The sequence below is a fragment of the Equus asinus genome, chromosome 16 (assembly GCF_041296235.1).
Source record: "Equus asinus isolate D_3611 breed Donkey chromosome 16, EquAss-T2T_v2, whole genome shotgun sequence".
Classification (NCBI taxonomy): domain Eukaryota; kingdom Metazoa; phylum Chordata; class Mammalia; order Perissodactyla; family Equidae; genus Equus; species Equus asinus.
The window spans coordinates 42,447,200-42,474,318 of NC_091805.1; the positions used below are offsets into that span (position 1 = coordinate 42,447,200).

Sequence of the window (27,119 nt, forward strand, 5' to 3'; positions counted from 1 at the left end):
GCAATTACCTGGGAAAAATTATGAAATTTCCAGGCTCCAAATAGGATTTGAGGGCCCAGCAAGGTGCCCCCACTGTTCCTGTTGGGGAAGGCAACAGGAGCTCCCAGCACAGAGGCCAGGGTCGACGGCTGACCATCTCTCTCAGCTTCCCGGGACGCCCCTAATTCCAAAGCTTCTGTCCTCATCGCCCATTGGGATGCTGGGGCTCTCTAGACCAGGGAGCCTGATTTGGAAAGCGTGACTCAGCAGCTGTGGCCCTGAAAATCCCTGTCACAGGGCACTTGCCTGCAAGTGACCACTGGCCTTGGAGGGGCGGAGCCCGAGCTATGGCTCTCGTGTGCTTCTAGAAGTCCAGGCCCACTGTGTCTTCCCCGGCAGCTGCCAGCGTCCTGGGCAGCGCCCAGCTGGGTGGGAGGGTCTCAGGAGGAGAGGCTGGAGGCATTGGCTTGTTCTCATCTTCCTCCAGCTCAGAACTCTGGCTCCTGCCCTTTTCCTCAGAAATTCCTTAGCCCGGAAGAGAGGTTACTGGCCACTTTCTTCCCCATTTCCCCTTCCTTTTGTTTCCTGCAGAAGATGACTCAAACCTCAGCCCCCTCCAGGAAGCCACCTTGGATTAGCTCTGCTCTGGGCATCTCCCACAGTATGCCCCCAATCTTGTCCATCCCACAGCTTCTCCACCACAGGATCCTCCCCTCCAAAGCTTCCAGATGGCCTGACAGAAACCTCATCCACCCCCTGGCTCTCTCTGCCCTGCCATCACGGAGTCCACAGGCCCCCACATACTGTATGCACTTTTGCAAATTCTATCTTATTTCAAATGCACCAAGGGAGCTGACTATTTAAAGAATACTATAGAAGATCCTTTGGTAAAGATTGGAATCACTTTCTGATTTTTTTTTAATGTAATTTTGGATTTTCGTCTCTCTAGGGGAGGAGGTGGGGGTGAGAGAGGCTACGGGCGGTTTCATATCTTTCCACAGCCTGCCATTCTGGACCCTGCATCCTCCTGCGTGGCTCAGCCTGTCTAAATTTTATCTTCTTCATTCAACAGATGTGTATTTGAGGCCTTCTGTGTGCTAGAGCTGGGGAATACAAGGACGGATAAGACCCCTTCCCTGCCTCCGAGAGTCAGTGAGGGAGACACAGACAAGTGCTGGGTGCTTCCACACAGGTATGTCCCAGGGGAGTAATGATTGCACAGATGGAGGTGGGATTACCTGCACCCAGGGCTGGGGCAAGCAGGGAAGTCTTCATGGAGGAGGTGGTTTTCTTTTTAAAAGATTGGCACCTGAGCTAACAATTGTTGCCGATCTTTTTTTTTTCTTTCTGCTTTTTCTCCCCAAACTCCTCCAATACATAGTTGTATATTTTAGTTGTGGGTTCTTCTACTTGTGGCATGTGGGACACTGCCTCAGCGTGGCCTGATGAGCGGTGCCATGGCCGCGCCCAGTATCCGAACCACCAAAACCCTGAGCCGCTAAAGCGGAGCGCACAAACTTCAACACTCGGCCATGGGGCCGGCCCCAGGAGGTGGTTTTTAATCAGTGTTTTGAAGGATGAGTTGAAGGGTGGTAGGTAGTGTGGCTAGAGTGGAGGACGCAAAGTGGGGAAGGCTAGGGCGGAAGCAGGGTGAGAGTCTGAACTGTGCTGGAGTCAGTGGAGATGCAGAGGAGGGGTGGATTTTGGAGATGTTTCCAAGGAAGAATGGAAATAAAAGAGGGCTCATTTGGTAGGGGAGAGGAGGAGGAGCAGGAGCAGCTGGATTGGGGCAGCACGCGGGTAGGTGGGGAAATGGGCAAGATGTCAGGTAATTCCTTACTTGTGAGCTTAGTTTCTCTATGGACTAGAATTTGGGTCACCTCCCGAGAGTGAGAACTTGGGGGTAGGGGTGGAGGGAGGGCCAACTGAGTTTGTGGCATCCATGGGTGTTTCTTTCCGTTGCCCAAGGCTGGCAGTGCCAGAGGAAGAGGTAGAGGTTGCAGCACCCCAGCGGGGGAGCAGGGCTGGGTGCCGTGGAAGGGCAAGGTCTGGAAGGTTCAAGGATGCTGGCAACGGTATCACTCAGTGTAGTCCAGGCTCGGGGAGAGGAAGGAAAAGCAGAGAGAGAGGAAGGAGGAGAGGAAGGCCCAGGTGCCTGCTGAGCACAGCAAGGGAGCACGGAGAGCTCAGGACAAAACCACCCCACCGGCTGTGGGACGCCAGCCAGGTCTTCTCTTTGCTCGCTCGTTTCTAGAATGAGATGGTGATACCCGCCTCAGAGGCTTAAATACACAGACCTATGAGGGCTTGATCCAGGAGACTTTCAACAAGTTGGACTGGAAACTGCTGAGGCAACGGAAGTTGCTGACACCAAAGTTGCTATTCCTTTCCTTATTCCCCTTGGAGCCCTGGTGTCGGCTTGGTGTCGGCTTGGTGCCTGGCACACAGAAGCACCGAGCAGATGTTTCAGACGGTACCACGTGGTAACAGCGGAGACACAGGCTTTAGCGCCTGCTAGCCACGGGATTACGCTGAGCTCCGTTGTCTCCTCTGGCAAGTGGAGAAGGCGGCGGTACCTTCCTCAGAGGTTGTGAGGGTTCCATATGGCAGTGCCCGTGATGCAGATGCTGTTGATGGCCCAGGCCTATCCCCTAGTGCTCGCCTTCCTGGAGACCTGATGGCCTCTTGCTGCCAGCACCTGGGAAGCTCTGCCCAGGAGTTTGCTCTGGTCACAGGAGCACGCTCTGCATCTGTGCAGGCCACAGGAGCCAAGGAGTCAGCACGCCCACGAACCAAAGGCAGGAGTCAGAGCACACAGATCCAGCAGCTTTTTTGCCTCTCAGGGGTACAACTCAGGCATATTCTCGCAGCCTCCCAGGGAGCCCAGCAGGATCGAAGGCACCCAGTTGCCCACAAAAGCAACCTACTCATGAATGCAGTTTAGGCTTCTCTCCCTTCCCCGCTCGCTTCCTCACCCTGCTACTGGCACTTCCTGGCATCACCTTCCAACTAAACACGTGCACTCAATTCTGTGTCTCAGGGTCCACTTCTGGGACACCCAATCCAAGAGAGCGTGTAAAGAGCTTGACAGAAAGAAAACACTTGATCAGTGTAAGCCAACTCACTAGACTGAGGGCGTCACGAGGGCAGAGAGAACCCATTGTGAGACGACCTCTCCCCAGGGGAGGCACCCAATACACCCGTGTCGATGAATCAACATGGACATGCTGCCTTCTGCCACCCCATCCTTTTGGCTCCTCCCTTTCCCTATCTCACTTTGCTTTCTCCAGGTCCTGTGTTTTCTTTCCTGGCCCTCCTTTTCTCTTCTTCTCCCCTCCTTCCTCCTCTCATGGAAAAAGGATGCTCTGTGACCAAAATGCCCCTCTAACTCTCCTAAAGTCCCACTCTGGAAGTGAGCCCTCCTGCAGCATTGTGACATCACTGTGCGTCAGCCAATGGCTGCCCACCTTGGCTGGGCCCTGGCCTCCTGGGACCACTGCCCTGCATTGACAGGGAGCAGCCATCTTCTCTTGGAGGGCCCCTTAACCCTCGGGCAGCTGCCAGAGCATGGATGCCTCCTGATTCCACTCTCAACCCGATGTTCCTCACGGTCAAGCTGCTGCTGGGCCGGAGATGCAGCCTGAAGGTGTCGGGGCAAGAGAGCGTGGCCATGCTGAAGAAGCTGGTGTCGAAGCAGCTGCAGGTGCCCGAGGAGCAGCAGCACCTGCTCTTCCGTGGCCAGCTTCTGGCTGATGACAAGCATCTCTCCGACTACTGCATCGGGCCCAATGCCTCCATCAATGTCATCATGCGGCCCTTGGAGAAGTCAGTGCCGGAGGAGGCCCACCAGTCCCATCCCCTGTGGCACCATCTGCGCCGGGTCCTAGCCAAACACTTTGGGCCCCAGGACACCAAGGCAGTGCTGCAGGTGCTGAGGCAGGAGCATGAAGAACGCCTGCAGAGGATAAGCCTGGGGGACCTGGAGCAGCTGGCACGGTACCTCCTGACTGAGGAGCCCCTAGTGGAGCCCGCAGCGGAGAGGGAGCCTGAGGCCACGACCTCGGAGCCCCCAGACCAGGAGGCAGAGGAGAAGGGGAAGGCTGATCAGTAAACTGCCCATCCTACTTGTTTGCATGCTCAGATTCACCCCGCCTCACCCTCATGTGCTCCCTGGCGAGTCCCCACGAATTCCTGTGATGTAGATACATCCTCACCCTTTTGTGAAACTTCAGAGCAGCTGGAGAGATTTTGGAGCCCTCTGTCCCCTCCTGGGCCTGTGGTTCCCCGTCTGAAACATGGAATGATTCCACCTCCATCCCCATCCCCTGGAAGGGGTTCTGACTTCCCCATGGGCACCCCTCCTGGGCTGAGCAGCTTTGCCCGAGCATGCCCAGCAACCTCCCAGGCTATCAGCAAACAACCTGGCTCAGAGTCTCCATAGCTCTAAACAGACACTCCTTCTCCTTTGGGACAGACAGACAGATAATGTGAGTTCATTTTCCTCCATCCTTGGGCCATGGCGCCTACCCCCAAGACCTCCGACAGTCAAGAGATGAGGAGGGTCAGGTAGCTGCCTCTTGCCCTCTGGGTGAGGCTGTCCATGCTTTCTGCCTGCTGTGCTTCCACACCCAAAAGGGACAGAGACGACAGAGGTGGGAGTGGGAGGAGAGCACCTACTGTGTGCCAGGCCTGGAGCTCTCAGGGAGACACACAGAGATCAGGAGTAGCAGGAAACTGAGGCTTAGGCAGAAAAGGCTGTTTACACAGTCACACACATGGACAGAGCCACCCCACCCCTGCCCCAAGTCTCATCAATCAAGCCATGTCACTGAGCCCCCATTTCCAGCCCAGCACTTCCCTGGCTTCCCGGGAGCAAAACTGGTACCAGTCGGGGTCCTTGCTCTCACAGAGCATGCAGCCCAGATGAAGAGACAGGGCGTAAATGAGGCTCGTACAGCAGCCACATAAGCTAGAGCCCAGCTGTGAGACTAAATGCCCAGGCACCAGCGACACCCACAGGGCCTGGGCTCAGCCTGGAGCACCAGTCCCCACAGATGACAAGAGAGCCAGGCCCTTTATTCTTGGTGAGAGAGAGTGGCCCTTGCCAAGGGCTGAGGAACCCCCACACACTCTGTATGAGGGGGCAGGGAGCTCACTGAGAGCCTGCCCCCAACCCAATCCCTGAAGTGCTGTTCTTATGGTCATGTCAGTCCTAGGTGATGGAGACAGAGGAAAGGGGGTGATGGGCAGTGTCTTGACCAAGCAGAGCCCACTTCTCTGGGAGGCATTCTGTCCTCGGCTTACGGCCCCCGTCCATTCCAGTCCTAGCTCCGCTGTTGCCTTGCTGTGTGACCTTGGTTAACATCCATCACCTCTCTGATGCTCAGGGTTTTCCCCTGTTAATGGGGATTGTTATAATAGTATCTACTTAGCCCATTCGTGTCTGTGAGGGTTGGATATGAAGACGGTACAACTGAGGGTGATGGCTCCTGGGGGTGGGGTCAGTGGCAATGGCAGGGAGAGACCCCAGAAACCTTGTCTCTGGCTCTGTAAGCTGGCTTAGTAGTAGTTGTCCCCCCCACCCCAGAGTGAGGGACACCCTCATTCAGCTAACGACCGTCTCCTTCACCAATGCCCCAGCCCCGTCCCCTCCGCCAAGAGGAGAGGGAAGTCAGGGCGTCTGAGGATGTGGGCTATGTGAGGTATGGCCTCTCCCTGGGGCAACAAGGACTTGGCCGGGGTGTCTGCGGCCAGCATCCACAGATTGGGGGTCGGGGAGCCCCGGCCTTCTCCTTGGTTCCTGTCCAGGTCCTGATCCTGCTCCCAGGCCCTCCTTCCTCTCCAGGAGAGGCTCCCGATGGTTCTGTGAGTGCTTTGTGCTGGAGCTGTGCCATTTGTCAAGGGGGACGAGCACCTATTATCTTTACATTAGGGGAACTAATAGCCCATTTCCCGGGAAATCTGTAAGCGATAAAAGTAAGTGAGCCATTTTATTCCTCTTGCTGAGAAGCTGGCACAAAGGACCAGGAAACCTTGTTTTCTGTCTAGTTAGTGGGAGTGTCAGGGCTGGCTGAGAGCGGTCACCCCCACTGCTTCTGTCCCCAGTGCTGCACGGGAGGATGACTCCAGCCCCAGAATGGGAGGCAGGAAACTTGTTCTGCCCTTCTGTGCCCCGGTTGCCTCCCACTGCTGACTCCCCCTCCCCACAAGAACAGAGCACAGGAGAGGACACACCGGCATTGGGACTTCCTGAGAACTTGCTTCTGTTTGTTACCTCTCCCAGGGAGGTTTTACTCAAAACTATGTTCTCAGTGTGGGGTGACAGGCTTTGTCCCCTAGTGGATGAACTTACAGGTATCAGGACAGTAGGTGGGGGTGTGTTGGGAAGCTGGGGGCAGAGGGCCCTTCCCTCTCCAGCGATGGGTTGGAGCCCTCTTCTGTCAGAGACCCCTAGCTCTTGAGCTGCCTGCCTGGAGATCCTTCCCTGTGCCCCATTTCACCTTATTTCAGATTTAAACCTGTGCCAAAAAACCAGCTGGAAGCTCCCTGTTCCCTTCTCTGCTGTCACCGCTTGAGGGACGATGGGAATGAGGAGGGCGCTCCTTCTAAACTGCAGCCTTGGGCATGTAGCTCTGCCGCCTAATTCTCCGTGGCTGCTCTCTCCCACCGTGAAAGGTTACACAGGTCCCTACAGGTAACAACTTCGCTCGAGTAGGAGGCATCCCAGAACAGCCACCGCATCCAGGTTTCCAGCTTTGTGTTCCTGCCCACAGAGAAACCTGGCTTCTCCCAGCTCCTTACTGCACCACCTGCAGGACAACACCTTCAGTACTCTGGTCCCTGGCAAAGTAGCCTTTCTGTTGGAAACAGCATCCTGTTCATGTACTATTTCATCAATCCTTTATTCTTCCATCAGTAAACGTTGATGGTGGTCCTGCTGTGTGTCAGGCTTTGTGCTAGGATTTAGGTTGGTAGCTGAGGAGCCCTGTCTCCCTGAGAAGGTGTTTAGGGAGGAGCCCGCCCCCTGCCGTCCCTTGCTGCATGGTCAGCGGAGGGGCTCAGGGAAGCCCCTAACTTCCTGCCACAGCACAGGCACGAGACGTGGTGATATGTTGGTAGCTGGGGACATTGCTTTGGCACATAGTTTTGAATGATGGGGCAGGGAATGGTCTCTGAGGATGAAAGTTCTTGCAGATGTTGGAGAAGGGGGGGAACTTACAGTGTTCTAGGGACTCCAGGGACCCTGGATGCCTGACTTAATAGTTAGAAGCAAGTCACAGGTCCCGCCTACATTCAGAGGGGATCTCACAAAGGCCCGGACACCAGGGGATGGAGGTCATGGGGCCCACCACATGGTGGCCTTGCAGCCTGTCCACACAGCAGGTGTTGGTTTTGTCGTTATATATTTTTGTATGTATGAAATCATTGGTAATAAACCAAGTAAAGTGTCACGTTCAGCCGAGAAGCCATGGGGGCATAGGCGAGTGGTGGCTCTAGCTGAGTCTCTGGGAGGCTTCAAGGGGGAGGTAGCATTTGAGCCAGTGAAGGATGGGAAAGGGGGGCAGTCAAAGGGCACCTGAAGGACTTTTCCCGACACCAGGGAGTCCGCATGTCACAGCTGGAGGACTGTCACTTGGCTCAGCACACCCAGCATCTCTCCTTGCTGGCAGCCTCATGACACCCAGACATACACAGACATGCAGACACACCAAGGTGCACCCCCACAAACACGTAGACAACCCCCCAAAACCTCACACCTATGGGGCGATGTCGACAGTGGCAGAGCCAGGTTTGCAGAAGTGAGCTTCTGGCTCTGTGTGACTTGCAGTGTCCAGGTCCAGACCTTGCCTTTTGGACTTCAGGCAGCTGGAGTCCAGTTGACCTGGCCTGGCCTAGGAAGCCTGGCCAGAAGATCCCACACAGAAAATTCAAGGACAGAAAGGGACTTTGCAGGGCCAAGCCCAGAAACTACTATGGCTGCAGGAAGGAGTGGCCTGGACCAGCTTTGCTATGTTCAAGTGATGCTTCATATAGTCAGGACAGGGGTGTTCATAGGACACGCACATAGGGACATGGGAATGGACATGTGTGTGCGCACATTTGTGTATTTGGTGGCAGTTGGGCTTTGCAAGTGTGCCTGCATGTGCACATCAGCCCATGTATGTCTGAGGACAGAGAACCCCTTCTCTGCGTAAACTCTTCCAGGTGGCATGCTTGCCTTGCAAGATCCCTGCCCTGGGCTGCGTCGCTGTCCCTGTGCTCTGACCTGGGCTTGAGTGGCTGCCAGCTTGTGGCAGAGGAGTGGCCAGAGGGCTGCCTGCCAGGGTTAGGGTCCTGCTGCCGAGCCGGCTGTTGCTCAAGTAGATGGCTGAGGCGAGAACAGCTGCCAAGCCCGGGTGCTGGGGTCCTTTGGAGCAGAAGGTGCTCCCGCTGGCTGCCTCCCCCTGCTCCTCCCCTCTTGAGTCACCTTTCTCCTCTCCCTGTCCTGTCTGCGTTTGTTCCTGTCCCTCTTCTCTGCCCTTCCCCTCCTGTTCTCTTGGATCACATTTGGGGCCGAGTTGGCTGCATTGTGCGGACATGTGGGAGCTTCCTTTTAGCTCCCTCTGTCTTCCTTCTGTCTCTCTCCACCCACTCCCTGCCCACCTTCTCTTTCCTCCCATTCTTTCAGTCATCGGTAGTTGCCCTTCTGTTAAACACCACCAGCAGCTCTTCTCCTTGTCCTCCTCCTCTTGTGTTTACCCAGACTTACCCAGTGGACAGGTGTGGACAGGGACCCACTACCTTTGAATATGTCCTGACCTAGCCCCCACCTGCCCACAGGTGCAATACTAATTCATGGGCACATCAACCCAGCCTGGTGCTCGAGGACAGTGGGACATGGCCTCGTTGCACGTGTGCACCTGTTTGCTGGTATAGACCCCAAAACAGACACACACTCAGAGAAAGGGCACAGACATCTGCACACATGGGATCACCCCACCCAGACTTGCTCGCAGATGAACATGCTGCCAGCGTGGTGGGACTGCCCAGGTGGGCACACATGTAGTGTCAGCTGTGGCAGCAAGCTGCCCCTCACTGTCACAGCCACTCCCACTCACAGTGGCCAGCAGTCTGGGTGCTGGGTTCCTGCACATCCTCCAGTGGCTCTGCCTAGCCCTGCCCAGCTGGCACTGGGCACCCTCATTCCCTTGGCCCAGCTCCTGCAGTCCCTCCTGGCTTCTTCCCCGGGGGCTACTCAGCTGCGCTGGGCTCCAGGCTGTAAATTCCCCTCTGGAAGGGACTGTAACCCGAGGAGCCAGCAGGAAGCCCAAGCCCCCAGGATGGCTCCTGCCTACCTGCCCTCTGCTCCTCTGGCAGCGTTTCCCATCATGGTGATTGAAGGGCTCCAGGCAGCCTTCAGCAGCTCCCTCTGCCCTCGTAGAAGGGTGATAAATCTGAGGTGACTACTGTCGGCCGCTGGCCGTAAACCCGTCAGGACCCGCTGCAGTGGGGCCAGGTCTGCAGCCGAGTCGGCCCTGTCAGCCAGCCACCCTTGGAGGAGTCCCAGGGCACCCATTATTTATGAGCCTCAGACCCCAGGATCAAAGCTGCTGTCCATCAGAGAGGCAGAGGAAAGGCCCTCGGAGCCCCCTGCTGGTCCCTCTTCTCATCCAGACAACCTCGGGCCACTGCTGCTGCTCGAACTGGAACGGCAATGCGCGTTGGAGAAAGCCTCAGTGCTCTCAGGTCGCCTGAGTCCCCTCCACTTTATTTCTCTGACCAACACCGAGCGTACCCCCTTCCACACACACACTAGAACAGGGACCCTGGAGGGGCTTTGGTGACAGAGTTGGGGTGACAGAGAGGGCTCTAGCCTGGAAGGTTGCCTTTCCTGACCCACTGTTCCTCCCTCCCTCCACCATAGCCTGGCAGAAAGGAGAGAAGCTTCGGGGTGCTCAGACCCCAAGACTTTGCCTAAGCAGCCCCGTGGCCGCCATCAGTGGGTAGAGATGTTTGAGGAAGATGCATATTCATCTTAAGCAAACTGAAGAGTCTTTCTCCAGACTCTACATCTCTCTGTGCTGCCTCATTTTCTAGGGCCATCTTAGCCCCAGACCCTCCTTCATCTGTGCTGTAATATGGCAGCCCATTAGGAGAGGGAGGCAGGATGGGGAGAGAGAACAGTGCTGGACCTGGAATCTGAGGGCTTGGGGTTGAGTCTTGAGATGCTCCCTGACTGTGAGACTTTGAGTTGGTCTCTTGGCCTATCCTCAGTAGGCCCATCTGTTCAGTGGGGACAAGAATGCTCTCCTTGTGGGGTAGTTAAGAGCACCCAATGACATGGTGTATGTGAAAGCGTTTTGTGAACTCTAAAGTGCTGTGCAGAATTAATGCTTTTTCTGATCCCCTGCCCCTTCATCAATGTCTATTGGAGTCAACAGAATACACTCTGGCCAGTTTACACCTAAAGGGATTTATTGCGTGGAGTGGGGTGGTTTACAGAATTCCTGGGAGGGCCAAAGGACCAGGCTTGGACACTGTAGTGCCGGGTACACTACAGCCAAGAGGAACACCCATGCTGCCACCCCACCTGCTGCTTGGCTCCTGGGGTTCCCTGGCTGAGAGCCCAGAGCCCCCACCATAGGCACCCCAGGAGGCTCTGACGCCTCCAGCAGCACCCTGAAGAGCCGCCTCTCACCTGGCTCACTTCCACCTACGGGCGTACAGGTGGCTATGTCTGCTTGGGAGAAGCCAGGTTGTGATGAAACCTTAGCTGAAAAAGTCTTCAAAATGTAGATCTTAACTTTCCAACAAGCTAGAAGGCAGTTGGCCTGTGGGAAATTCTATGGAATAAATAATGCAGTTTCTTCAACAGGAAGAAAAATGAGAGAAAGGGGGAGGGAAATCTATAGGTCAAAAGAAACTTAAGAGCTGTATGAGCTAATTGAAATGTATGGAGTTGTTTGGATCCTGATGTGAACAAACTGTTAAAAAAAGAAAAAAGGCAAGACAATTGGGAAAATCTGAACATTGGGCGGGTATTTGACTGTGTTCAGGAATTAGTGTTAATTTTTACAACGTGAGATAATAGTGTTTTGGTTAAGTTGTAAAAAGTTACCTTTTAGAGAAGCACACTGAAATACTTCTGGATGAAATGGTATATCAAATTTGCTTCAGAATAATCCAGTGAATTGGGACCAAGGAAGTTTCTACAGTAATAGAATGATGGTTGAATAACTGGAGAAACAGGGTGCATTTTTGTGTTTGTTTGAAATTTCTCATAATAAAGGTTTATTTAACAGGTTTCCTTCAGCGGCTGCCCAGTTGCTGAAGCCTTGCCTCCCACGGGCACCTTATTGTGGAGCCCTCAGGAGACAGCAGTAGCTGTTGCATCATGGTGGCCCGTCTACCACCAACATCCCGTCTACTGATGCTAACCAGCTCTCTGTGGCCTGGAAATGCAACTCATTCAGAAAACCAGTCTCAGATTCTCATTTCCTTGAGGGTTTCTTGCTTGGAATCTCTTCTGATACCAATCTGGAACAACAGATTCCACTCTGGCTGATGTAAGCAGAAAGGAATTTATTAGAGGATATTAGGTACTTTATAGAACCTTGGAGAGGACCAAGACGTTACAAAGCCAGGAGAAATACCTGAGCATCCCGCAGAACTGATCTGGTGGAAACCACTGTGCTGCTGCCCACTGCCCGGGGAGGAGGTTCTGGAAACCTCCCACAGCTGGCCCAGGAGATGGAGTCTCCCTTGGCCCAGCTGCTTCCTCACATTTCTTTCTACCTCCACATATCCCCTAGCCCTCCTCCTCCCAAGCTTCCTGAAAGAATTTTTTTGGTGGAACTCGGTCACATGTGGGCCCTAGCCGCAAAGGCGTCTGGGAAATGTAGTTGTGTGCTGTCCAGCCTCTTTAGCACAGGAAAGTGTCGACGCAAATAATCCATAACCAACCTATAAATCAAAATTGGGGTGAGTTTATTATGAGCCAGAGTGAGAATTATAACTCGGGAAGGCCTTAGAAGTTGTTCTGGAGAAGCGTGGGTTTTATATCTTTTTAGAACAAAGAACATACATTACACACACCCAGGATACATTTTCATCAGAATTTCAAAGAGGTGTTCAGTTGCAAATTAGCAGGTCAACAGAACCGTGATGTCAGGAAAGGGACTAATCCAAGTGTTACCAATAGGGTGTAGGAGGGGAAGTATGAATTCTTTTTTTTTTTTCCCTTAAGATTGGCACCTGAACTAACAACTGTTGCCAATCTTCTTTTTTTTCCTGCTTTTTCTCCCCAAATCCCCCCAGTACATAGTTGTATATTTTAGTTGTGGGTCCTGCTAGTTGTGGCATGTGGGACGCCACCTCAGCATGGCCTGATGAGTGGTGCCATGTCCGCACCCAGGATCTGAACTGGCGAAACCCTGGGCCGCCGAAGTGGAGTGCAAGAACTTAACCACTCAGCCACGGGGCCAGGCCAACGATGCATTCTTGAGAGAGCGTATTCTTTAATGGTTAAGCAGATGTACTGTGTATGTTTGATAGGCCATAAGGCAGGCTTTTTAGTTCAAGCCGAATAAGTTTTGAACCTGAATAGTTACCCCATATACCTCAATATGTGAAAATCTCTTGTCAAACGCAAACTCTCTCTCTCACTCTCTGTCCTTATTTCTAAGAGAATTTCTTGCTTGGTCCCCTAGCTCCCAGCACAGTGACCTAACTTTGGCCTGGGCAGTCTTTTTTGTTACCTGCCAAGGCCAAGCTTGTCAAGCCCAGGCATTGGTGAGGCAGACGTTCTGCCCCAGCCCTTAACGTGAAAAGTCTACAAAATTGAGAGTTTATGAAGAGCTCTCACGTACTTTTTCTCTCTTGGTCCTCTCAACAAGCTTGAAAGGATGAGATTACCAACCCTATTTTATGTTTGAGAAGATTGACACTCAAAGAAGGTAAGTGAGTTCCCAAAGTCCCAGAGCTGGTATATAGCAGACCCAGTATCTGAAACCTTTACTACCCTTCTCTACTCCCACCTACTGGGGTGGGATAATTTATTGCAATTTTAGTTTGTGACTTGATTTTGCCTTACATCAGATTTTGGTGAGAGATGGCGCAGAGCAGTGGTTGGAGCATAGGCCCTGGAATCGGAATGCTGGGTGGGGCCAGCCCCGTGGCTGAGTGGTTAAGTTTGTGCACTCCACTTTGGCAGCCTGGGATTCACTGGTTCGGATCCTGGGCGCGGACATACACACCGCTCATCAAGTCGTGCTGTGGCGGCATCCCACATAGAAGAACTAGAATGACCTACAACTAGGATATACAACTATGTACTGGGGCTTTGGGGAGAAAAAAAAAAGAGGAAGATTGGCAACAGATGTGAGCTCAGGAGCAATCTTTCTGGCCAAAAAAGAAGCATAAAAAAAAAAGAATGCTGGGAGCCACTTGGGAGCTGTGTTGACCTTGGACGTGTCTTCTGTTTCCTCATATGTAAGAGTGGCTCATAATAATACCATCTTCGCTAGAGACCTATTAACAGGATTAAATGCATGAACATAAGGGAAGTGCTAAGAATATTGTAAAGGCTCAGTGAGTTTGTCATTGTCACTACTGTTTGAGGGGTACGGCCAAGGGCAGTAGTTGTCAGACCCTGGAAGAACACTCACTCCTTCTTCTCACCTTTTGTTTTATAAAATTCTAGGCTCATTGAGATTCTGTTGGATTATCTTGGAGGAGGAGGAAGTGGGAGGAAGGTTGGAGGAAAAACAGGCTAAAGGGGAAGTGTTGGGGGTTCCAAGGTTGGGACTGGTGCCTCACTTCCCTATGGGGCTCCAGGGAGGTGGCAGGGCCTGGGAACACTGACTGCAGGGGGCCCTGGGAAGGTTGACTCGCAGCAGAGACCCTTGCCCCAAATTGGCCCAGAAACAGGGGACCCACTTCTCTTCGGGGACCATGAGAATTGGTCAGTGAGCATATCTGTGTGGACAGAGTGCCCAGAGGGCAGTGGGCCCTTCCCTGAGTGTTCTGCTCGCCCCTGATGGACAGGTGGGCAAGAAAGCTCCAATAACAGCAAATAGAATTTCCCTTTGGACTGGTAGGATGGGGGCTTGGAGCAGATTACATTTAATCTGCAGAACGAAATGTGACCTTTTTAGCACCATGTGTGGTGGGAGAGTAAGATCCCTTATTCATGACCCCTTATCTTGTTATCATCCAGAATGGGCCCAGCACAACCACAGTTTAGGCAAAGATTGTCTTCAAAGCCTGGGTCTCTGTTCCTTTGGCCTTTTCTAAAGTGCATCCAAAAACCACAGCTCTTCTCTCCTCCGTCCCCTCATCAAACTCACTCTTTGGCGAGGACATGAATGAGCCAGCACAGGTTCAAGTCCCAGCTTTGCCGCTTACCAGCTGTGTGTGAGGTCAGGTAAGTCACTAGTAAAATGAAACAATTCCCTTTAGAGAGCTGTCATGATTATGCGACACAATGGAATTCAAATGCGCTTTGTAAACTGTGACTGTGTCACCACGAAGTGTAGATTTCTGCAGATTTAAGCCAATGGGGTATGTGATGGCTTTGTGGTGGCCTGGCTTGGCTAGGCTAAATTCCATTCCCCAGAATTCCCTCTTTAGTGTGCTTCTGGTTGGGGGGCTGACCCCAAGGGGCCCTCCCAGCCCCCAGCGGCACTGCCTGTCTTGCTAGCTGCCTTTGTAACTGTTGAGCACCTATGTGTCCAGGCACCAGCGCTGGAGATGGGGGCCTGATAGTGAGCAAACAGATTTCTCCCCTGCCCTCATGGAGCTCTGAGTCCAGGGTGCCTCTCCAGGGTGTACAGCTGGGTGAGCGCTGACGCCTGACCTTCAGAAAGCTGCGGGTTGGGGTTGGTCTTCCCGCTGGACCTGGTTGCCCTGAGCAATAGTTGGGCTCACAACCTTCAGGAGAAGTTGCTGCAGAGGTAGGAGCTCCAGGCCTGCAGGCAGAGCAGAGCACTCTGGGGGCACCAGCAGGAACCCAGGTGGCCGTCCCTCAGGGTCCCCTGGGCCTTGTTAAAGGCACGGGTAAGGGAATTGGAAAATGCCACCCAGAGGGAGGCGAGGAAGGAGGGGTGCAGGAGCACGAGGGACCGCCTCTGCCTCACTCTGTGCACTGCCTCCAGTGTCTAAGCACCCTACTCATCCAGGCCCAGAGAGATATCGTGCACCCCTGCCCTCCACAGATGTGGGGAAACTGAGACAGGTAGGTTCTCAGCGTCAGCCAGTGACGACTCTCTGATGCTGTGTCATAGCACCTTGGGAAATGAAAACTGACAAGAGATTGTTCTCTCATCTGGGTGGTAAATTGCACAGTTGTCTTGGGAGTAAAACTTTTTAAAGACAGTTTATCTATTCTGGCTGTCTACACAAATCACAGACTGGCTCCTGTCTTCTCTCTACTTCCTGTGAGACCAGCCTCTTCCTCAGTGGCTCAATATTGTTTGGGGGCCTACTATATGCCCAGCACCCCCACCCCCACCGTGGCAAGGACCGCGACCAGCTGAGGTGCTTGCTGAGGGCACAGGGAATATAGATTGGCTGGTGGAAGAAGTGAATTATAAATACTGCCATGGCCGTTATAGAAACAAGGACTGTGTTTCTTTATGAATATGTTTATATATCTGTTTCCATTAAGTGACTATCTTTGTTTTCTTCCCATTTATCGTTCCCTTATCATCTAATATAAGATGTTTTAATAGCGGTTAACTTTATATCTTAGAATTTAAGATACAGGATATTAAAGGAGCCAGTGTGAATCAACTAGGAGAAGGATGAACATCAAACAGATAACAGTTCCTCCTCTGACTGAGCTCACATTCTAGTTGGGGAAAGAAATAACAGACAAACAAATAAAATAGATAGGTATCAGTTTGGTGATAAATGATAAGGAGAAAAATAAAGCCAGGAAGAGGTCCGGGGAGTCGTGTGTGTGTGTGTGTGTGTGTGTATGTGTATGCTTGTGTGTGTGGTTTCAAAAAGGGTAGTCAGGGAAGGCCTCCCCAGAGGTGGTATTTGAGCACTGGGAGAGAGCAGGTGCAAAGGTCCTGAGGTGGGGTGTTGTAGGAGGCCTGCTGTGGCTGCAACAGGAAGAAGGAGGCAGAGCACAGTATGAGACAGGTTGAGAGATAACAGAGTCAGATCACACAGGGCTTTGGGGTCATGCTAAGGACTTTGGTTTACATCCCAGGTGAGATGAGGAGCCACGACAGGACTTTGAGCTGAGTGACGTGCTCTGACAGGTTTTCATACAAATGCCCTGAGGCTTGACCCTGCACCTGACCACCTAGATGAGGAGCTTTATTCTTAGCCGCCCCCTGCTTCCTACCCAGTCCCACTCCAGGGTGGTCAGAGCCCTTTGTGGACAGGCGCCCAGAGAAGGGGAGTCTGGTGCCCCCTCTGCCTGTCAGCCCAGGGCTCCACACCTTAGTTGTCTCTTAGGGTCTTTGAGAGGGTGGCATAAAAACGAATCTCGTGTGGTTAGATTCCATGGGTGTCAGCCAGGCCCTCCCTCTGGCTGGATGGAGCTGAACCCTGAAGGTCGCAGACATGACCAAGACACCTCTCTGCCCCGGAGGGGCACTGTGGGAGGAGACAGACACATCTGCGACACGCTGCGATGCAGGGTGAGGAGGCTGCCTGTGGAGAAGGAGAAGCTCGGGGGAGAGAGCAGCTCATTGTAGAGGGGTCATGGTGCGGGAGACGCGGGGGGATTTAGAGAGCGGACAACACCAGAGCTGGGGTGTTGAAAAGAGAGGCTGGAGGGGCAGACCAGAAGAGGGAAGGAAACGCAGTGATAGGAGAGTGTGTGGAAGGCGAGGATCTTAATCTCCAACTCAGGGTGACAGCAGTCAAGTTTTCTTTATTTTCTAAAACAGCTTAAATTCTCTTTTGGTTCTATTGCCGCAGGGTAGTGAAAGCCTAACCTCAGTCGCTTTTGGGGGGAACACCCATCACTTTCTCTGGGACTGCTTTAATTCTTGGGAGGTTATGGAGAGCCAAGACGGGGGTGGGGGGGGGGGCATCTGCCTTTGACATTGGCCGGCCCTGAAGGCCCCACCCCCGGGCCAGCCCTCAGGGCCTGGGGCTCCTCTGCTGCTTTCACACTAGTCCGAGTGGGAGTCTGGCCTCTGAGAACCACGTGCTGCAGAGGATCCCGGGGCCCTCCCTGAGGCTGCGGGGTGGGCACTGGGCCACCCAACAGCTCTGGACTTCAGTCTCTCCTGTATTAACCGGGCAACTAATAACTACTCGTGGGGGTGAGTGGGTGGAGAAAGTGAGATGGGAGGGCAGGCTCCTGGGCCGGCTAGGGTGTCAGAGCTTCGTGCCATCGGGGGACCTTGACCTCTGCACCGAGGCATTGGTCCTGGCTGGCTGGGCCCTCTGGGTGTGGTTTGGGAGGTCATGTACCCACCACACTGTGGCTTAGCCAGAGACACCCTGGGCAGGGGTGGGCGTGGGGGAGGGGGTGCTGGACCACCCCCTAGGGTCCCCTGGGTGCTCCTTGGTTCTCAGGGCGCTGTCTGCTCATGGGAGTCACGGTGGGGGTTTGTTGCAGGTGCCTCGGCCCCGGAATGGGGCACTGGGGACCCCAGGACCTCTCAGCAGGCATTCCAGAGGCTCACAGCGCCGCCCCTGCTCTTTTGAGACTCCAAAGAACCGGGATTTATGTCTCTCCCCACTCCCCACGTCTCCGGCTGGGGAGAGCAGCTCATTTTTCACGGTGCCGCGTGACTTTCCAGACTGTATTTTCAGCCTTGGTTTGACGTCAGGCTCTCTTTTGGTCCCTAGGGATCGGCTTTGTACATTTCCAGGCCGTCAGGGCTGGAGCCTCCCCATCCCCTAGGCCTCCACCGCTGCTCCTACTGTCCCTACTGCCGCCTCCCGAGGGGCTCCCTGGGAGGCCGGTGCACGTGGAAGCAGGGAGGAGAGTTGATGGGGGTCAGCTGGAGAGAAGTCCAGGTGGGCTGGTCCCAGTGTGGTGGGATGCCCTGTGTGGCATGTGAGTGTGTGTGGGGTGGGGGTTGGTCCAGGCCACAGAATCGGGGTGGCCAGCGAGGGACATGAGGTGGCCTCTTTGTCTCCAGGCTGCTCTTCTGCAGACGCTCTCTGGACCGGGCTCTGTCCCAAGGCTTCAAAAGAGGGGCAGGAAGACGAGGGAACAGGAGCGGGAGTGGAGGAGAGAGGACAATGGAGGAGGATGGAAAGGGGGAGGGGGCAGGGCAGAGGCAGAAGGACGGAATAATGGCACAGTCACAAATTACGTCGCTTTCCCATTTATGTACCTCATTTCATCCTCAAAACAACTCTGCTGTGGATGTTGTTCTCTTTTTACAGACGGAGAAAAACCGTTGCAGAGAGACTGTTTTTGGCCCCCAGTGTCTAAAACTCAGCCCAGCTCTGCCCTCAGCTTTCGTTTCAGAGTTGAAGGGGCAAGGTCTGCTCTCAGGGCCGAGCACGTAGGCGTGCCTGAACCTGCTTCAAACAGGGTCCCAGATACTGCCCACGATTTGTGTTTTGAGGTCTCTCCGTCCTCATCCCATCTTTGAACCTAGACCAGGGCTCTGTCTGTGCCGGGCACCCAGATACAGTCAAGAGACTCCGGCTCCAGTTTCTGCCCTAACACCTACTTTCTGTGTGAATCCAGGAGAGTCACTTAGCCTCTCTGGGCCTCAACTGCCTCATTGTAGCTGATAAATTTAGCATGGCCTGGAATGAATGCATCTTCTCTCCAACCCCCCACACTTTGGGCCCAGACCCCATGCAGCTCATCATCCCAAATGCTTTCTCTGGTTAACGTCACCCTCAGTCACCCCAAAACAGAACCCTTGAGTCTCCCTTTACCCCCTCTCGCCCTGACCCCACATCCAGTCAAGGACCACGCCCTGTTGACGGTGCCTCTTAAAACCTCGAGGACCACTGTACACGCGCCCGGTGTGTGACCGATGCTGAAGAATTGCTGGCTCTCTTTCTGATGAGCTGAATTTCCTGCTTTGAAAAGTATTGAGTGATCTGAACATGTGAGTGTCATGTGATGTGATACGATAAGACTCCTGTGCCTCCCTTCTCACTTCTCTGCCGGTCACAGGATGCCACCCCCGAGCCAGGGACTGGGACTTCAAAACAGCTTCTAACTATCATCCGGTTCCCACTGCATGGCCTGGGTTCAGGTTCTTGTGACCTCCAGGGTGGCAGCACGTCACAGTGGTTAAGCAAGTGGTCCTTGGACTCTGATCCCAGTTCTGCCACTAACTAGCTGTGTGACCTGGGCAAGTCACCTAACCTCTCTGTGCCGCAGTCTTCTCACCTGTAAAAATGGGAATGAGACTAGATACTACACTTTGTTAGGAGAATTAAATGAATTTATACACACAAAATAGAATGGTGCCTGGCAAAAAACAAGCATTCAACAAATATTAACTTTTGTAATTATTGCCGGGAATATAATAATATTTGTGTCCCCTCCGATGCATTCTCCAGTCAGTGGCCAAAGTGCTTTCTCTGTCACTGCCGTGCCCGGTTGCCAGATAAAATACAGGATGCCCAGTTCAAATTTAACTAGATGTCTGGCATTTTTATTTGCTAAATATGGCAACTCTACTCCCATGCTTAAAATTTTCCCCTGGTTCTCCACTACCTTTAAAATAAAATCTGAGCTTTTTAGCATGACATTCAAGTTCTGTGTGATTCAGACCCCTGCCCTCTCCCTTTAATCTCGCCTCCCTCTTTCTCACCACCCCCAACCCCCTCATCTTATGTTCCAGCCATCTTCAACTGCCTTCTTGGAATCCCAAAGAATGAATCTTACCACTTTGGAGGTAGGAAGAACCACTTACCACATTTTTAGATGAGGAAATTGGGGCCCAGAGAAGTTAAAGATTTGCCTGAAGTCACACAGCAGTAAATGAAGCTTACTTCTCCCACCCAGTGTTCTTGCTAGGACCTCAAACTTTGGTTATGAAACATTGAATGCCACACTCAGGCCAGAGGAAGACCCTGTTGGAGCAACAAACTTATTAGGTTTAAAATTCCTGGCCTTGGAAGACCAGCCGTGTGCTTCTCCTAGGGTTTTGGGTAGGAAGGAAGGCTGGACCTGCTGGCCTGGAGCAGTTCTCAGGGGCCAGCCTCAGCAAGCTGTGATGCTTTGGGGGCAGAGAGATGACCTGGAAGTGTTCTGAGCTCAAGCAGGGAGCCCCTCAGGATACAGGGCAAGTGCCTCTGAGCCTTGGTGCTGGGGAAGCCAGGCCCTGTTTGCAGCTCTGTACTTGGGGTTTGGCCTGGAAGGGAACCTTATCTCCCCAACTCCAGGCAGCTGAAAGTGAGGGCACATGAGGCCATCATGATGGGAGTGGGGGACACCTTTCCTGCCGGGCTCCTGGGGCAGCCGTCACCACTCTGCCGTCACCCCCAACATCGCTCAAAGTGGACCAGCTTCCCAGCTGGATCCCTGGGAGGCCCTGGCTCCGTTACAGCCACTCGATGAAAATATCTCTGCTCGGAGCTGAGAACTTGGTCTTAGTAATTGACTTGTATAATGTCCAAAGACTCTGTGCTTAGAACCAGCCCAAGTGATGCATCATCTTTAGCAAAAAGATTTATCATGGAATCTGCGGCAGCTTCTCATTTGTCTGGGGCAGAAATAGGAACGACTCTCCTTGCCAGGAGTCATCCTTTGTCTTCAAAGCAAATTCCTCCATGGTTGGAGGCTTCCTGGGCCCAGGCTGAGGCCTGTGGCCAATGTCCTGGCCACGGTCCCAGAGTCGCCATGCCTCTGTCTCAAGAATCTCCGCCACCGGCAGCAGGGAGTGAGGGAGAAAGGGGAGCACTGGGTTTAGAAGCCCTGAGTTCGAGAGCTGACTCTGCCACCCACTGGCTTGTGACCTTGGGCAAGTGGCTTAATGCCCTCAGGCTTTTACTTCTCCATCTGTAAAACGGAGTTTGTGATTTCTGCTTGAACTATCTTACAGCAGAAAGGGAAGAGGAATCATCCTTCCCCTGCCTGCCGAGAGCCCGCAGGGGATCAGAGCCGGGACTCTGGGCTCAGAGAGATCCGGGTCCAACGCCGGCTCTGCGGTTTGCTTGCGTCACATCCGGCAAGTCTCTTAACCTCTTTAAGCTTTGGTTTTGTCAAATGGGGATATTAAGAGCATCTGCTTCGTGCCGTTGTTGTCAGGAAGAAGATGAAAGGAAGCGCAGGAGCCCTTCGAATGGTGCTGGGCCAGGGCACGCACTGCTGTACCAGCCGGTGCCCTCACTCTGAACCTGGCTCCCTGGGGAAACAGGATGGGTGAGTGGTCCCATTTGCTGTTATGAGACAGGCCCCTCACCACACATCATACCATCTCACTGGACTGCTCACAGCTCTAGACTAGGAAACAGATTTGGAGATTAAGTTAAGAACCCACAGAAGGTCCCCAGCTTGTCAGGGGCAAAGGTGGGCTTTAAACCCATTTCCAGCTGACTCCAGGACCCGTGATTTTTCTGCCACACCACACAGGCTTATAGTATAATTGGAGAGAGTGAAGATGGTCAAGTAAGAGTATGATTAACAATAATTAAGAATAAGAATGCGGAAGCTGGGCATAAGCTGTGGAACCAGGTGGACTTGGGCTCATCTCCCACCTTTGCCACCTGTTAGCTGTGTGGCAAGCCACTTGCCCTAAGTCTCATCCTAGAGCAGTAAACGGTGCTCCATCATGACAGTTCTTGTTATTGCTGTTACAGGCAGGGTGTGCGGTATGCTGAAGGACAGCACTGTGGCCAGTAGAGGTGCTGGCAGAGTCGACTCAAGGAACCTCCTGTGGGCTGGAGCTGATCAGGCAAGACAGCAGGGAGGAGTGGCATTGCGATGGGGCTCTGAAGGACAGAAAGGCTTCTGACGAGTGGCACCAAGTGGGAAGTCCTTCTAGGCAGAAGGGATGGTGCACAGGAATGTGCTAGTGGGCAGACGCAGGAGAATTCCAGGGCGAGTGACAAGGGAGCTGGGGCTCACTGCAATAGAGGCAGCTGCCTTTTAAAATCCTTTCTGTGTGCCAGACGGTTGGTAACCACTGCCTCTCATTTTCACAACTGCTCTTCAAAGTAGGTAACATTATCCCCCTTCACAGATGAGCCACTGAGGCTCAGAGAGTCTAAGCAGGCTCCCCAAGGCCACACGGGTGGGTGACAGAGCCAGGACGCAGATTCAGGTCTGTCGCCAAAGCTGTGCTCTGTCTACACCACCAAGCCAAATACCAGCCAGCATTGAATGAGTTTGTGCTTCCATTCAACACCCCCTGCCATGAGCCAGGCGAGGGGTTTACAGAAGTAGGTTGGGCATTGTCTCTGGCCTCCAGCTGCTGGCGGTCTGGGTAAAGTAAACACACACAGCGTGGGTGCTCAGCTGTTGTGAAGCAGAGAGGAAGCGTGGCGTGCACACAAGCCAGCTCGTCCTCCCTTATCAGAGAGACTGCTCTCCCCTTTGGAGGTTGGCGATTGGTCCGTCCACCGTTAGGCTGGCTCACAGACTCGGGGGTGGGGGCAGTTGGGGTGCTTTGTCCTCAGCCCCACGGAGACTGCACAGGTGAAGAATGGGGGAGACAGAGCCCTGCCCTGGGCCACTCCGGCTGCTGCCAGCCTCCAGCATGGTGGATTTTAAACTCCGTGGAGCCTGCTGGACATCTGTCCCAAGGCCAGGTGGTGATGAGCCCATGGCTGATGCTGATGGTCTTGCCGCCCCGTGGTGATGTCTGCTTTGTTCTCTGCCTCCTTCAGGAATATATCAAGGCAAGAGTTTCTTTGTCTTCTCTGAATCCGGCTCCTCCTGGACCCTCCACTGCTGAGTGCTGGAGCTCATGTGATTGAACCATGTGAATCAGCTCTGCAGTCAGAAGCATCCTATCCCAAGGCTTGGCCAGCCTTTCCTCCTCAGTATAGCACTGTCCCCCTCCCAGGACACCCAGGTCCTGTCCCAGCACCGAGGGCCACCTGAGAATGCTCCTCCCTATCCGCCTGCCAGGCTGTGCGCCCCCTGCCCCCCTCCTCCAGGAAGCTTCCCTGACTTCCTGACTTCTCTAGCCAACCCTGCTTGCAGACAAGGTCCATCCCCAGAGATTCTCCTCAGTTGGCTTCTCCACGTGGACCTAAGCAAGGCAGCTCTGCGAGGGCAGGAGCTGTTCTTTTTCTTCCTTTTTGTCTCATCCTCAGCACAAGGCAAGGAGGAATGCAGGAATTGGTGACGTCTGAGGGATTCAGCTGGATGGGGACAGATCTGGGACATTCTGATCACAAAAAGACTTCCACAGATTAACAACGATGACATCTGGCTTTGCTCGACACTGCAGGACTTCTCACGATTTATTAGCCACTCTCTCCACATTTATCAGCCAAGAGGCCAGGGCCGAGTCTTGGCACAGAATAAACGAGTTCTGTTTTCACTTCCCTTAGAGGACCTGTGACTCCCACCAGGTGGCATAAGCTGGGAACAAAGGTACCGAAAGTCTCACTCACCAGAGTCACACTTATGTCTCTGTGGCTGCCACAGCGCGCAGCCCAGAGCTGAGCCCCAACTAGGTGGAGAGTAGCCTGCTACTGACACGCACCCTGGTTCTTGTCCCAGTTTTGCAACTGACTTGCCACGTGACCTTGGACAAGTCACTCCACCTTTCTGGGCCTGGTTTTCTTCACCTGAGAACAAGGGGGTTGTAACAACCTTAGAGGATTGTTAAGGTGCCTTACAGCTCTGAACGTTTGCTTCTCTGACTCAAAGGCAAGGATGACTATTGCTTCTCGAATAAAAATGTTCCTCCCCTGACAGCCAGCCCGGGGAGATCAAGAATTCTGTCAGAGCATACTCTTAGTAAGCCTCAAGCTCTACAGTCTCCCCCAAGTCTGGACACTTTATCTTTATTCATTGTTCATCCCCATTCTCCCTCTCCTTGGCCCTCCCTCCCGCCCTCCTTCACCACCCCGCCCCCAGGCCAGGATGCGGCAACCTGCCATGAATGAAGAGTGGCTGGTCACATGACCCGGTCACCATGGAGATGGAGCCCCGCAGACGAGGTAGGCATCAAAGTCACATGAGAACCCCGGAAAAGTGGCTGAGGTATTTATAGAAGCAGGCTGGTGCTTTTATGGAAATGGGTCTATATTTGACTCAGGATGGAGAGCCCCATGCTGGCCCTGGGGCAAGGCAGGTTTTGCGTCTGATTCTCCCTTCCCAGGACTGTGAGGCAAACAGCCTCCTCCCTTCCTATTGTCTCCTGCGCATTCCCCTCCCCACCCCTCCCAGCTGATGCCAGCTCACCCTAGAGCAGAGCCCCCCTCTTCCTTCTGTTTACACTGAACAAGACTTCCTCCCGGGCTGGGAGTCTGGGGCCCCAGGAAGCTGGGCCTGTGGGTAATTTGGGACACCCTCCTTCACCACCCCCCAAGTACAAACAAGAGGAATGTCCTTGCTGCTCTCAATAAATATTAGAAGATACTGTCATTGCTCAAAGCTTTGCCACGTCTTCCTTCCTTCAGAGTTTGGAGGTAGCTGCTAAAGGGAGGAGGTATACCTCCGAGCACAAGACCTGGAAGACCAGCCCCCCAGCCCTCATGGGTGTTATAGCCATCGTCCAGAAAGGCAAGTAAATGCTAACAGTAACTGCTGTTTATTGAGCGCTCACTTTACATATATCCTGTCCTTTAATCCTCGCATGCCCTATAATGTAGATAACTACTGGTATCCCCATTTTACAGATGAGGACGAGGAAGCTCCAAGTCACAATGACAACCCCAGTCTGTCTGATTCCACAGTCCATGCTCTTCCCAGCATGCTGTGCTGCAGCGAGCAGCAGAGTGTGCCTGAACAGAGGGGATAGGATGGGGCAGGGGTCCAGGAGAGAGGGGCAGTCTAGAGGAGCAAGGAGAAATGCATTTTGCTATCTTAATGAATACATTCACATGGTCAAAAAGAAGTTAAAACAAAACTAAAGTGAGTCCAGTACCAAGTTCCCCTCCCCAGGTCCTCTGGCCCCGAGTTTCCCTCTGCAGAGGATGTCTCTGTGGTCCGTTTCAGATGTTCCCTTTCTAGAGATCTCATATGCATATGGAAGCAGATACAGCCATACTGACTATGTGGTACAGACACAAGGTATACGAGGAGAAGTGGATCTTTCTCCCGCGCCTCCCCTCTGTCATGCTGGTCCTCACCGAGAGGCGAGCGCTGTGATCAGTTTCTCATGTGTCATTCCAGACATATGTTAAGCCTCTGCAAGTGCCTGCAGCACACACAAATGGTCACGCCCCTCCACGCTATTCTGCATCTATTTTTATTTAACAGTACATTTTGGAGACGTTTCCAAAGCAGAACATATAGAGCAGGCTCGTTTATTTTAACGGCCGTAAAGAATTTCATTGTGTGGAGGTACCATAAATTATTTAAATAGTTCATTCTTGATAGACATCTAACTTATTTCCATTTTTTTAAATTACGAACACTGCTGCTAGGAGTATTTCTAATGCCTTCCAACAAACACGTGCAAGATGAGTATGTGCCATCATAATTTTGATAGATATGGGCTAATGGGCAATGGGATGTGCCCCTGTAATTTTGATAAATGTGGTTTAATTATTTTCCACAGAGATTGTGCAATTTAACCTTCTTCTATTGGCGACATGTGTGTTACTGACTTAACTTTTTTTTTTTAATATTTTGATCCTACATAGGTTTATTTTTGTTATGGATTATTCAAGTGAAACAAAAGTAAAGAATAACAATGAGCAGCCTGTCAAATTTATCAAATTTATCGAATTCATCCATGTCACTATTCTCACTGTAGGTGTTTTATTGCAATAAATCATACGGGTGTATATGAAGCCTCCACATCATGTATTTGAACAATCTTCATTCTTTCCCTTCCCCAGGGGAACCACTACATGAACTTCATACACATTATTCCTCTGTAACTTTTACGATGACTTACATTATTGTTCTATAAACAATTGTATTGTTTTGCACTTTTTTCTAAGTAATTTTATTGGGATTAAAATGGTTTATAGCACTGTGTAATTTCAGGCACCCATTATTGTTTATCAATTCCTGAATACGCTTCATTGTGCTCACCCCCAGTAGTCCAATTTTTATCCATCACCATACATACGTGCCCCTTTATCCCTTTCACCCACCCTCTCAATCCCTGTCCCCTCTCATAACCACTAATCTGTTCTCTTTATCCACGTATTTGTTATCTTCCACATAGGATTCCACGTGCAGTGTTTGTCTTTGTCTGTCTGGCTTATTTCGCTTAACATCATACCCTCAAGGTCCATCCATGTTGCAAATGAGACGATTTTATCAACTTTTTTAAAAGAAATTGTTTGCCAACATAATAGTTAAAACATGGTATCTCATTATTTTTCAATTTGCATTTCTCCTATTATGAATGAAATTGAACCTCTTTTTATATATGTAAGAGACACTTGTATTTTATTTTCTAAGAACTTTCTACTCATATCCTTTTCTCTTTTTCTTACTGATTTTTAGGAACTCTTTGTACGTTAAAGAAATACCTCCCCCACTTCTTAAACAGTCACTCGACAGATACCTCTAAACACCTACTATAGGGCAAGACTGTTCTAGGTATTGGGGACACAGCGTTCATCTAGTTGGGAAGCAGACAACAAGCAAATAAACAGGAAAGTGAATTGAGTGCCAAGTGGCAATAAGTGATCTGGAGAACAGTAAAGCAGGAGGAGGCATGAGGGAGTGCCAGGGACTCCATCACGCTTAGGAGAGTCTTCCCTGCCAACAGGATCACAATTGTGTCCATGTTTTCTTTTAGTACTTTTAGTCTTCATTAAAAAACAGTTAGACTTTTCAAAGGACAAACTTCTGACTTTGATGACCCTCTGTTGTGTGTTTGCTTTCCTATTTCATTAATTTCTACATTGTCTTTATAATTTCCTTCCTTCTGTTTTCTTTGGGTCTGTTTTCCTAAGTTCTTGAGATGATTGCTTGGCTCATTGATGTTTGGTTTCTTCTTTTCTAATATATCTATTTAAGGCTATAAACATCCCTCTAGGCACTGCTTTTAATGCATCCTTATGGCTTATTTTTTTTTTTACATTTAGTAATCTCGATACCTCTACAATTTATATTGGTGTAAGGA

General features: G+C 52.1%; 1 protein-coding gene across 1 annotated transcript; it reads left to right on the plus strand.

The window, feature by feature from the left end:
- Positions 1-3,577: 3,577 nt before the first annotated feature.
- On the plus strand, positions 3,578-4,090 carry UBL4B (ubiquitin like 4B). Its single transcript, XM_014835267.3, has one exon. It carries the CDS (start codon positions 3,578-3,580, stop codon positions 4,088-4,090), a length of 513 nt encoding a protein of 170 aa, XP_014690753.2.
- The last annotated feature ends 23,029 nt before the right edge of the window (positions 4,091-27,119 follow it).

Excerpts from the sequence above, each read along its gene's own strand:
- UBL4B (XM_014835267.3), top strand. The coding sequence starts at position 3,578 with ATGTTCCTCACGGTCAAGCTGCTGCTGGGCCGGAGATGCAGCCTGAAG.